The sequence below is a fragment of the Pseudorasbora parva genome, chromosome 13 (assembly GCF_024679245.1).
Source record: "Pseudorasbora parva isolate DD20220531a chromosome 13, ASM2467924v1, whole genome shotgun sequence".
In the NCBI taxonomy this organism is placed as follows: Eukaryota; Metazoa; Chordata; class Actinopteri; order Cypriniformes; family Gobionidae; genus Pseudorasbora; species Pseudorasbora parva.
Window position 1 is genome coordinate 32,203,072 of NC_090184.1, and position 12,997 is coordinate 32,216,068.

At 37.3% G+C, this 12,997-nt stretch overlaps 1 protein-coding gene across 1 annotated transcript; it reads left to right on the forward strand.

The window, feature by feature from the left end:
• The first annotated feature begins 870 nt into the window (after window positions 1-870).
• On the forward strand, window positions 871-11,100 carry lpxn (leupaxin). Its single transcript, XM_067412708.1, has 9 exons — window positions 871-1,024; window positions 1,964-2,088; window positions 6,453-6,508; window positions 6,649-6,748; window positions 6,930-7,199; window positions 7,297-7,470; window positions 10,158-10,239; window positions 10,348-10,496; window positions 10,697-11,100. The coding sequence occupies exons 1-9, from the start codon at window positions 1,012-1,014 to the stop codon at window positions 10,961-10,963; spliced, it is 1,236 nt and encodes a 411-aa protein (XP_067268809.1). The 5' UTR covers window positions 871-1,011; the 3' UTR covers window positions 10,964-11,100.
• Window positions 11,101-12,997: the final 1,897 nt, after the last annotated feature.

Consider the following 12,997-nt stretch of genomic DNA (forward strand, 5'->3'; position numbering starts at 1 on the left):
GCATAGCTAGGATCTGTGGGAAATGTAGTCTGAGAACAATCAACTAAGTGGTATTATCTTTTTATATTATTAGAACAGTGTGTCAAGCATTTCTACAAAACTATAAATGAAAATAAAAAAATAGAATGTATATGTAGGCTGTATTATTGTTTACACACTTAAGCACACTACAATAATGTGTAGGCCTAATGCTTCAATCATTTATATTCTATTTTATACATTTACCATAATGTTTTAAATAAAACTGGTAAAACATTTTTAATCATGTTCTAAACCAGTCTTAATTCAATGGTTTTGTAACACCACTAATTTTAGCCTACTATGGGCATACAGCTAATACTAACAAAAATAAAGTACACTGTAAAACATTTTTGTTGGTTTTTGTTGGTTTAACTTAAAAAAGTAAGTAACCTTGTTGTCTTAAAATTTTGAGTTTATTGAAATTAAAAATTTGAGTTGATACAATGAAGGAAATTTGTTTAATAAATAGAAACTCAAAATATTATTGTATCTGAACCACATAAAAAAAAGATAAATCATGAAAATAGCACTATTTGGCATGTTTCACTGCGTCATCAGAAATAAAACACACACAATTACCCAATATGCTTACAAAATATTTTAATAAAGGTTGATGAATCTCAAAAAAAATTCATTGTATTCACTCAAAATTTTAATTTCAATGAACTCAAAATCTTAAGGCAACCAGGTAACTTTTTTTCTAAATATTTTTTTTACAGTGTAGGCCTATTAAAGTAAACTCATCTCACTTTTATTAATCAGGCCACACGGCCACCCTAAACATTTAAAATAAACTTGGAAATGTGCATAATACAAAGGGGTGGAATATATCAGAAAAGGACTGAAACAACGAGAACACAAAAAGGAAGCACCATGAGTTTCACATGTGAGATTGGGTTCAACCCACAGCTGCATGCATCAGATCACCCTATCACACATGCTCACTAAGAACTTGCAACGTGCGCTGCTTACCTCACACCCAAGAGTACGATGGATGAACTTGGTGAGTTGTTCGATCTTCTGTGTCTTTCTAACCTAAAGTCTTAAACATTGTAGTCTCTAAAGATATACAGAACTGCTGTTTATACACCCCTTGAAGAATATGCAAGATGTTAAAAAATGTAACAAAATAAGAGGGATTTCATTTATATATTATACATATAATGGTTTTCTAGCATCTTTATATTTGAAGCCTTCCAACATTGATTTTGAGATCCGTCTTTTCACAATGAGGACAGTTGAGGGACTCATAAACAGTTTTACAAAAAGTAAAAGCAAGGATGCTCCAGAAGGAAACATGCTGCATTAAGAGCCAGGGGTGTAAACTTTTGAACAGTAGGTTGATTAAATATCATATTTTTAAATTTCTGCCCTTCATGAGCTACATAAGATATAGTTAGGTTTCTCTGAAGACAAAATAAGTAAAATTTCAAAAGTGTACATCCCCTGGCTCTTAATGCACTCTGCTGCATTCTGGAGCATCAACCTTTTGTAATAATTATGTATATTTAGTATTATTTTCTGGTAGCATTCATTTTTTCCCTCCCTGTGAGAAGTAATGAGTGTTGTGAAGTCCTGTCACTATTAAGAATAGAATCATGCTCTTGTGAAAGAATTAAGAGCTTGCATTTTTCTTGGTTGTCTTACAGAAGTGAGTCAGACCGCCCATAATAAGTTACATTTTCTATGTCAGCAAAATAGAAACTCATGTGTTTTTTTTTTTTTTAATATTCTGTGTTTTGCATCCGTTGCGATGACAGTAATGTGCCTTTTCACTTCCTCAGGAAATGACACGGATTGCTATAACGTACCGTGGCTTCACCTTTAGTTTTTACCTACACAATCATGATTGCTTCAGTGTGGGGTTTTTTCATCAGTGTATGTGTGAAAGTTCGTGTCACTGATTTTACTGCATGAGTTGCATGTGATTTTGATATTGCAGACATGCTTTTAGAGCAGTTGGCTCAGACCTCCGCCCAGACTGCAAATGTTCCTGCACCCATTCCACCCAGTACTCTCCCACTGGAGGCCTCAGTTAAAAGCAACAAGACAACTCAGCTTGAACAGGTAATTACATTTTATGAAAACTAACTCAATTTCATTTTCAAGTTGTATTGAAACTATTTAATTTTTGTTTTTTTAAAATTACAGTTTCGAAAACATTCAAAAACATACACTATACCATTCAAAAGTTTGGTGATCTTTCTCTTATGCTCACCAAAACAGCATTTATTTGATAAAAGTAAAAAAATATACTGATTTGCAATTTTAAATTACTTAATAATATTTTCTATTTTAAAATGTCATTTTATTCCTGTGATGGCAAAGCTGAATTTTAGTATCATTACACCAGTCATCAGTGTCACATGATCCTTCAGAAATCATCTAAATGCGGATTTGGTGCTCAAGCAAGGTTATCAGTGTTGAAAACATTACATATTTTTGTGTAAATTATACATTTTCTCAGGATTCTTTGATGAATAGAAAGTTAAAAGGAACAGCGTTTATTTGAAACATACTCCGATAAGGCATAATATTATGACCTAATATTGTGTTGGTCCCCCTTTTGCTGCCAAAACAGCCCTGACCCCTCGAGGCATGGACTCCACTAGACCTCTGAATATCAATCAATCAATCAATCAACTTTATTTATATAGCGCTTTTACAATCACGATTGTGTCAAAGCAGCTTCACAGTGTCAAACAGGATAATATTGCGACAAAATTAGATTTGGCTGTACAGTCGTACTGGAGAAAACAGTGATGTTATCAGCTTATTTTAATTTATCATATAGCGACAATGTTGGCAGATCAGTATTATAGTTTATAGAATTAAATAAGACCTAATTCATACATTTTATTTGTATAATAAGTTGAATAACTTTAATCATATTTTTAGTGTCCCCAACTGAGCAAGCCAAGCCAAAGGCGACAGTGGCAAGGAACCAAAACTCCATCAGGGCGTGATGGAGAAAAATAAACCTTGGGAGAAACCAGACTCAGTCGGGGTGCCAGTTCTCCTCTGGCCCATGAACACACCGTGTAAGATTATTATTCTGGCAACCTTACAGTTCGGAAATCATATTAGATCGGATTATTCAAAATTTTCAGGGTATCACGGAAGAGACAGATTTATTTAGGATGGGGCGTCGATTACACAAGAGTATGAATACATGAAAGATCGGAATTATTGCGCCGAAGACGGGTTTTGAGCATGTCGTGCAAGTGAGGCAAATTCGGAGGAGACACCATTTGACACGGCTCAGCAGACACTCCAGGATGAGCTGGTCATGTCCAGGCAGGTCCACCATCCGATCCGGACAGGGCCCAGATCCGGGATAAACCTCGGGATAAACAGAGAGACTAACATTAGCGTAGATGTCACTCTTTTTATGATGTAACGAGTACATCAGGTGTTATGGGAAGTGTTCCCGGTTCCGGCTGACCTAGTTAATGCAGCCTAACAATCAGTCAATTGAATTGAATAATGAAAGTTAAAAATGTTCTATGTGTATGCCATAGTAAAGAGATGTGTTTTTAGTCTAGATTTAAACTGACAGAGTGTGTCTGCTTCCCGAACAGTGCTAGGAAGACTATTCCACAATTTAGGAGCTAAATAGGAAAATGATCGACCACCTGCAGTTGATTTAGATATTCTAGGTATGATCAACTGGCCAGAGTTTTGAGACCGCAATCGACGTGATGGAGTATAATGTGTTAAGAGCTCGCTTAAGTACCGGGGAGCTAAACTATTTAGTGCTTTGTAAGTAATAAGCAAGATTTTAAAATGTATGCGATGTTTAATAGGGAGCCAGTGCAGTGTTGACAGAACTGGACTAATATGATCATACTTCCTGGTTCTAGTAAGAACTCGAGCTGCTGCATTTTGGACTAGCTGGAGTTTGTTTATTAAGCGAGCAGGGCAACCACCCAGTAGAGCATTACAATAATCTAGCCTTGAGCTCATGAACGCATGTACTAACTGTTCAGCATTTTGCATTGAAAGCATGTGCCGTAATTTAGATATATTTTTAAGATGATAGAATGCGGTTTTACAGATGTTAGAAACGTGGCTTTCAAATGAAAGATTGGTATCAAAGAGCACACCCAGGTTCCTCACTGACGACGAGGGCTTGACAGAGCTTTTCTGTCCAATAATTAAAAATTCAGTTTTATCTGAATTAAGTTGCAGAAAATTACTATTCATCCAATTTTTTATATCAGCTATGCATTCTGTTAATCTTGTGAATTGGTAGGTTTCGTCAGGGCGTGAGGAAATATAGAGCTGAGTATCGTCAGCATAACAATGAAAACTAACGCCATGTTTCCTAATGATATCTCCCAGTGGTAGCATATACAGGGTGAAAAGCAACGGTCCTAACACTGAGCCTTGCGGTACCCCATACTGAACTTGTGATCGGTGTGACATCTCTTCATTTACTGCTACAAACTGATAACGGTCAGATAAGTACGATTTAAACCATGCCAAAGCAGTTCCACTAACGCCAACATAATTTTCGATTCTATTCAGAAGAATATTGTGATCGATAGTATCAAATGCAGCGCTAAGATCGAGTAACACTAATAGAGAGATACAACCACGATCAGATGATAAGAGTAAATCATTTGTAACTCTAATTAGAGCAGTCTCGGTACTATGATACGGTCTAAATCCTGACTGGAAATCCTCACATATACCATTTCTTTTTAAAAAAGAACATAATTGTGAAGACACGGCCTTTTCTAGTATTTTTGATAGAAACGGTAGATTCGAGATTGGCCTGTAATTGACTAATTCTTTAGGATCAAGTTGCGTTTTTTTAATAAGTGGTTTAATTATAGCCAACTTAAAAGTTTTCGGTACATATCCTAATGTCAAAGATGAATTAATGATATTAAGCAGAGGATCTATGACCTCTGGAAGTATCTCTTTTAATAGCCTAGTCGGTATAGGGTCAAGCAGACATGTTGTTGATTTTGATGATTTTACAAGTTTAGCCAGTTCTTCTCCTCCTATAGTAGTGAATGAGTGTAATTTTTCCTCAGTGACCCTACAATGCTCTGTTTGAAGTGATACTGTAATAGACGGCTGCATGGTTATAATTTTATTCCTAATATTATCAATCTTACTAGTAAAGAAGTTCATAAAGTCATTACTGCTGTGTTGTTTACAAACATCAGAAGCTGAAGCTTTATTTTTTGATAATTTAGCCACTGTATCGAATAAAAACTTAGGGTTGTGTTTGTTTTCTTCTAAAAGAGTTGAGAAATAAGCAGATCTAGCAGTTTTTATGGCCTTTCTGTATGCAATCATGCTCTCTTTCCACAAATTGCGAAAAACCTCTAGTTTTGTTTTCTTCCAGCTGCGCTCCATTTTTCTGGCTGCTGTTTTAAGGGCCCGAGTGTGCTCGTTGTACCACGGCGTTGGATTATTTGCTTTAATCTTCTTTAAGCGCCGGGGAGCAACTATATCTAAAGTGCTAGTAAAGAGAGAGTCAATAGTTTCTGTTGCAGCATCAAGTTCCTCTTGGCTATCTGTAATGCTGAGGAGATGGAACTGATGAGGAAGATTATGTACAAAGCAATCTTTAGTCGCAGCGGTTATCGTCCTGCCATATATGTGCTCTGGTATCTGGCACCAAGATGTTAACCTTCTTCCATTGATCCGTGGCTCATGTGCCCACTTTTGGAGCTTTTGGCGGTGTATAGGGGTTTAGCCCTTACTGGCATGCAGTTATGCAGCCCCATACACAACAAACTGCAATGCACTGTGTATTCTGACACCTTTTTATCAGAACCAGCATTAACTTCTTGAGCAATATGAACTAAAGTAGATCATCTGTGATTGGACCGCATGGGCCTCAACTTCGCTCCCCACATGCATCAATGAGCCTTGGCCACCTATCATCACCCTGTCGCCAGTTCACCACTATTCCTTCCCTGGACAACTTTTGATAGATACTGACCACTGCCAGGGGTGTGGGACTGGGGGGGATAAAGGGTACCAAGTACCCAGGGCATATACATTACCCATACATATACCAAGTACCCATACATATACATTAATCAGAGTGTGGCTTATTTTGTTTACATTTTAAGTGTTTTTTTATGATAAAAATGCAATAACTCACCCATTGGTATCACTATGGTATTTAGTACGGGGGCCCAGCAAGATTTGTACCCAGGGCCCAAAATTTGGTGCTACACCACTGACCACTGCAGGTCAGCACACCCCCACAAGAGCTGCAGTTTGGAGATTCTCTGACCCAGTTGTCTAACCATCACAAAATGTTATGCCTGATCGAATGGCTTTACTGACACTTTTGATAACTTCATAGCATCCTTGCAAAATATAAGTATTTTAACAGTAGTGTAGTTATTTGTTATTTAGGCCAAACTAATTAATTATAATGCTTTTTTTTCTCTCGTCAGACTGAAACCTCAGTTCTTATTGCTGGTCCAGGAAAGACAATTGATGATGCCTACAGGTACATGTACATTCATCTTTTTTTTTTTTTAAATGAGGAGTATTTAAATAGTTGCGTGAGATCATTTATAAGGTCAAAACACATTTGCCATGTAGCGTGGTGAGGTTCAGCTGTTCACTTATAAGAATCTTTTTCTATAGCATGCTTCCAGCGCCTGTGGAGGCAGGAGTGATGAGTCCCGGCACAGCTACACGAGAGCTAGACTCCATCATGAATGAGCTGCTAGGGCTCGGCCTGGAGGTGAGGGGAACACGAGCTTGACATCAGTTCATGCATCAGCTTGAACTGCACCGCCATTGCACACAATGAGTAGTACCAGAAGATGGCAGTATAAACACATTAACGCTCCTAATCCATGCCTACTGAATTCAATTAAAAAACCTTGTGCTTTAAAATGGACCACATATACTTTATTTTGTAGGTTTCAGAACCAGTTCCTACATCAAACCCACCTCCAGTTGCTCGCAAGTCAGTAAAGGGCAAAAAAAACGAGGAAACTAAAGAAAGTGGTAATATAAGGCAGGAAGAGGATAAGAAACCACAGCATCCTCCTCTGTCACAGAAAGTATCCAAGAGTGTGGATGCTATAGACGACCTGCTGGGCTCTCTCAGCTCGGACATGGAGAAAATGGGGGTCCGCACAGCTGCCAAAGGCCATTGTGCATCTTGTGGCAAGTGTATAGCTGGGAAGGTACTAAAAAGATAATAATATCTCTGCAAACAAATGGTGAGTTTTCTGAACAAACAAATATTTCAATTTTACTGTCTTTTTTCTTCTGCCCATGCAGATGATCACAGCTTTGGGTCAGGTGTGGCACCAAGAACATTTTGTGTGTACGGCATGCAGGGAAGAACTCGGCACCTGTGGTTTCTTTGAGAGAGACGGCAAGCCGTACTGTGAGAAAGACTACCAGAACCTTTTCTCGCCTCGCTGCTCTTACTGCAAGGGTCCTATTACTCAGGTAACCTGTCTGTACTTATTTAATCTCTAAAATCTCGGTGTTCACTATAAATTATTATTATTATTATTGATTATTAAAAACATGAATTCCCTCTTATTAAGTTAAATTTGCATTGCATTCTATAAGACACTAATGTATTCTCTTTATTTTTGGCTCTAGACAATAATTTTAGGATATTCTAGACCAGTGGCTCTCTGGCCTGGCACAATTTAGTACCCAAAACCAAAATTGTTTATCTTCGAAAACTAAACAAATTATTAAGTGAACTAAATTAATTAATAACTTTTAAGGTTTTTATTATATTATTATTGTTATTAATAATAATCAAGAATACATATATAAATATTATTGTACATATTATTGCATATAATACATTTTATTTATATATTACAATTAATAACTAAATTAATTGTAAACATTAAATAAATACAATTATTATTAAATACATAAATATACATATAATACATAAAATATAATATAAATATATAACATGTAATGTTTAAATAGGCCTATATTAAAATACATAATATAAAATGTCATATATTGAATATATAATGAATGTGTGTGTTTGTGTGTGTGTGTTTGTGTGTGTGTTTGTGTGTGTGTGTGTGTGTGTGTGTGTGTGTGTGTGTGTGTGTGATATAAATATTATATATGCAGTATACATTTATTTATTAAAGGATTATTATTAGGAACACCATACTAATACTGTGTTTGACCCCCCCCCCCCCCCCCCTCACCTTCAGAACTGCCTTAATTCTCCATGGCATTGATTCAACAAAGACATTTAGAAATGTTGGCCATATTGATAGGATAGCATCTTGCAGTTGATGGAGATTTGTGGGATGCACATCCAGGGCACGAAGCTCCTGTTCCACCACATCCCAAAGATGCTCTATTGGGTTGAGATCTGGTGACTGTGGGGGCCATTTTAGTACAACTGCTGTCATGTTCAATAAACTAATTTGAAATGATTTGAGCTTTGTGACATGGTGCATTATCCTGCTGGAAGTAGCCATCAGAGGATGGGTACATGGTGTACAGAAAGGGATGGACATGGTCAGAAACAATGCTCAGGTGGGCCGTGGCATTTAAATGATGCCCATTTGGCACTAAGGGGCCTAAAGTGTGCCAAGAAAACATCCCCCACACCATTACACCACCACCACCAGCCTGCACAGTGGTAACAAGGCATGATGTATCCATGTTCTCACTTGTTTATGCCAAATTCTGACTTTACCATCTGAAGGTCTCAACAGAAATAGAGACATTGATTAACACACCAGGCAACATTTTTCCACTCTTCAACTGTCCAATTTTAGTGAGCTTGTGCAAATTGTAGCCTCTTTTTCCTATTTGTAGAGGAGATGAGTGGTAATCGGTGGGGTCTTCTGCTGTTGTAGCCCATCCGCCTCAAGGTTGTGCGTGTTGTGGCTTCACAAATGCTTTGCTGCATACCTCGATTGTAACAAGTGGTTATTTCAGTTAAAGTTGCTCTTCTATCAGTCGGCCCATTCTCCTCTGACCTCTTAGCCTAGAAATCTAGATGCACCCTAGCGGCAGAAAATCTAATTTGCCGCGAGTGTCGTCTAGCAACTCTCAATTCACTTCTGAGCTGTAAACGCCAAACTCTGGTCGGGCCAATCACATTGTGTATAGAGTCGGTGGCAGGGCTTAATATAATGACGGGCGAGTTGCGCCTGCGCGTGCTACTAGTAAACACAGAAACTGGTGAACGGCGGCATTTCGAATCAGCTTTGACTGCGACTCTGGAAGACTTGGAGTTGAGCTTTAATCTGAGAAAAGAACAAAGAACGGCATTGAAGTCATTCTTAAGATGGGAAGATGTGTTCTGAGTTTTGAAAGTTTAATCTGTCAACGAGCTCTGCTTCACCTTCGTTGCTCTGGTTGGTTGTAGCAATATCGGTGTGCAGAGAGAGTTTAAAAGACAACCGTTTATCCCGCCCCTCGGATTGAGTCCTGTCAATGGTGAGTTTCCAGACCAAACATCTTGATGTGGGTCTGGCTTGTCAGGCAACTGACCTCTAGCATCAGCAAGGCATTTTTGCCCACAGGCCTGCCCACACTGGATGGTTTCCCTTTTAATGCCATTCTTTGTAAACCCTAGAAATGGTTGTGTGTGAAAATCCCAGTAACTGAGCAGATTGTGAAATAATCAGACCGGCCCTTCTGGCACCAACAACCATGCCATGCTCAAAATTGCTTAAATCACCTTTCTTTCCCATTCTGACATTCAGTTTGGAGTTTAGGAGATTGTCTTGACCAGGACCACACCCCTAAATGCATTGAAGCAACTGCCATGCGATTGGTTGATTAGATAATTGCATTAATGAGAAATTGAACTGGTGTTCCTAATAATCCTTCAGGTAAGTGTATATATATTGTGTGTGTGTGTGTGTGTGTGTGTGTGTGTGTGTGTGTGTGTGTGTGTGTGTGTGTGTGTGTGTGTGTGTGTGTGTGTGTGTGTGTGTTTATATATATATATATATATTTAAATATTACATTTTAGATTAGATTAGATTTTTTTTTTTTATTTATTTAATATTTAAAATGAATATATAAAAATAATATTTGGAGTGAAATTTTCAACTCTTTCACTTCACAAACAAATTAACTTATTCCAGCCAATGAAGCACATGGTAAGTAAATAAGTGTGTTTTGCACAGAACATTCTAACAGCGATGGATCAAACGTGGCACCCAGAACATTTTTTCTGCTCCCACTGTGGGGATCTGTTTGGACCTGAGGGTGAGACAACTGCAAAATCACCAATTAAATGGACAATTTAGCAGATCATTTTGACAATTCATAATATGAGTAATTATCTTTTGTACTTAATACATTTCTCCTTGCCAGGGTTTTTGGAGAGAGATGGTAAACCATATTGCCCTAGGGATTTCTACCGCCTCTTTGCACCTAAATGCTCCGGCTGTGGAGAACCAGTGAAGGATAACTATCTGTCTGCAGCCAATGGAACCTGGCACCCTGAGTGCTTTGTCTGTGCAGTGAGTGAATTAGTGGCGCTGAAGACTGGAATGCAATACAGTCATGTGACGTGCTCCTTATAATTAAGGAATATGGAGTCAGTCAGTCTGTACTATTGTAGTGTGCTTCATATGTGAATTCTTCACCTGCTCAATCTACTATCACTCCAGAACATTCTTCTTCATTAAAGGTAATACCCTCTTTCTTCATCTCTCTCCAGGACTGTCTGAAGCCTTTTACAGATGGTTGCTTCCTTGAGTTGAACGGTCGGCCCCTCTGTTCCCTGCACTATCACTCTAGACAGGGCACTCTGTGTGGGACCTGCGGAGAGCCCATCTCAGGTCGCTGCATCGCGGCTCTGGACCGCAAGTTTCACCCTGACCATTTTCTGTGTGCGTTCTGCCTTCGACAGCTGAGTCAGGGTGTGTTTAAGGAGCAGGGAGGGAAGCCATACTGTTCAGCATGCCACACGAAACTCTTTGTGTGAAAGAGGTGACATTCCTCAAGTGAAATTAAGGTTTCAAAACAGTCGGTCAAACTTTTTTGACTCAAAGACCCTCCGTTGTCCAACACAAGACTCAAAAACCCCACCCACATCTAAATAATAATAATATTATATATATATATATATATATATATATATATATATATATATATATATATATATATATATATATATAATTACTTTTGTAACTTTCTGCAGTGCTGTGGAAGTTTGCTGATGCCCCCTGGCTCCCTAATTGAGAACCACTGTTTAAGACAGAAATATGAATTTATTTAGCTGTTGTTGTATTTTGTTTCAGAATAAACTTTTTAAGTCCTTCAGAATGCAAGTCATGTCAGAAAATATAAATTGCACTCAAAAGTCTTACAAATGCTATTGCTTACAAGACATTCTGCTAACTATAAGTTACATTTATATTTCTAAATTAGCAATTGTGAATTGTATATACATTTACTTACTCTCTTTGACATAAAATACAATTTGTTGGGATACCTATTTGGTTTTAAATGCATGAAATCATGAAATAAGTCCCTCAAACTCCACCCAGTCCACCCTGTTACATTGGTGCTATTTTAATCTTAAGAATATCCCCTAAATCAACTGATGCTAGAAGTGACATCATTTCCTTGGAGGGATAGCAACTCCAAGAACAAAGAAAGAATCATCTTTTTTAGACTTATCTAGCATAAAACATAACATGTCCACCCTGTTGTGTCAGTTTATACTGGACATCTAGTATATTTTATATATCCATTAAAATTCTTCCTAACTGTAAATCTTCTGCTAGCATGTTGTTCTTTCCTTGTTAATAAAGGGCTTATTAAAGGGATAGTTCACCCAAAAATGAAAATTAGCCCACGATTTACTCACCCTAGGTGTATATGACATTTCAGACGAATACAATCAGAGTTATATTTAAAAAGTCCTGGCTAATCCAAGCTTTATATGGCAGGGATTGTTGCTCTGTTTTTTTTGTTTTAAGTCCATAAAAATGCAACTTTCCATCTAATAATGTGCTCCACACAGCTTCTGGAGGTTAATAAATGCCTTTAGAAGTGAAGTTTGTCTAAGAAAAATATACATTTTTAAAACTTTTTTAATTAAAGTTCAGGCTGATCGACTTCTGTGGAAAAGTGTTGAAAGTGCCTTCTCAGAGTTCAAGCTGCGTACCTGGTAGCGTAAGCCTTTGAACTGCAGAGGCACTTTCAACACTTTTTCCATAAACTGAATACGGAAGGCGATCGACCAAAAATGTTACTTTATGAAGTTAGTTTTAAATATGGTTATTTTTCTTACACAAATGCAACGATTTGCTTCAGAAGACCTTTATTAAAAAAGGTAAAGGTCCCCCCCCCCCCAATTTTAATCTTTTTTTTTTTTTTTTTTTTTTTTTTGATGAACTATCCCTTTAAAGGTGGCTATTATCTAAAATATATATAAAAAATATATCTAAAATAGGCTATTATAGACAGTTGACTAAACGCTACTACAGTTAGCCATCTCATTCCAAAAGATTTTTGTGTGAAGTGAACAAATCCCTCACACTCAATTTTTCATAACTTGCCTGTTTGTACTTAATAAATCAATAAAAACATTTGGTGCGAGGTCACAGCCTTTGGGTTTGCGCACTCACAAGGTTTGCAAAAAGTAAACAGACTAAAACACAATTTTATCAGTATGACATTACATCAATCTAGCTGTTCTATATTAAACAAATTAAATGGATAATATTGTTACAGCTGATTCATAACATTTTAAAATAAAGATTGCTAGTCTGTTTTTCAAGCTCACTATGACATAAATTTAATTTTATTCTTGTGTTTATCTTAGCAAAATATACATCACTGCAGGCAACTGGGAAGATCTCTGGGTATTGTAAAGGCTGCCTATTAATGTACTGTTATTACATTAAGTTTTCAATGATTAAAAAAACTCAAGATCTTAATTAACTTAATACCATATGTGTTTTCATAGCCCATGCATTACAGTCACACCATGGGGACATTTTCTCTAAAC

What these genes read in the sequence shown, in the direction of transcription:
- lpxn (XM_067412708.1), top strand. An exon ending in AGACAACTCAGCTTGAACAG is followed by an intron (nt 2,089 to 6,452) that starts GTAATTACATTT and finishes TTCTCTCGTCAG; the next exon opens with ACTGAAACCTCAGTTCTTAT. An exon ending in GGATCTGTTTGGACCTGAGG is followed by an intron (nt 10,240 to 10,347) that starts GTGAGACAACTG and finishes TCTCCTTGCCAG; the next exon opens with GGTTTTTGGAGAGAGATGGT.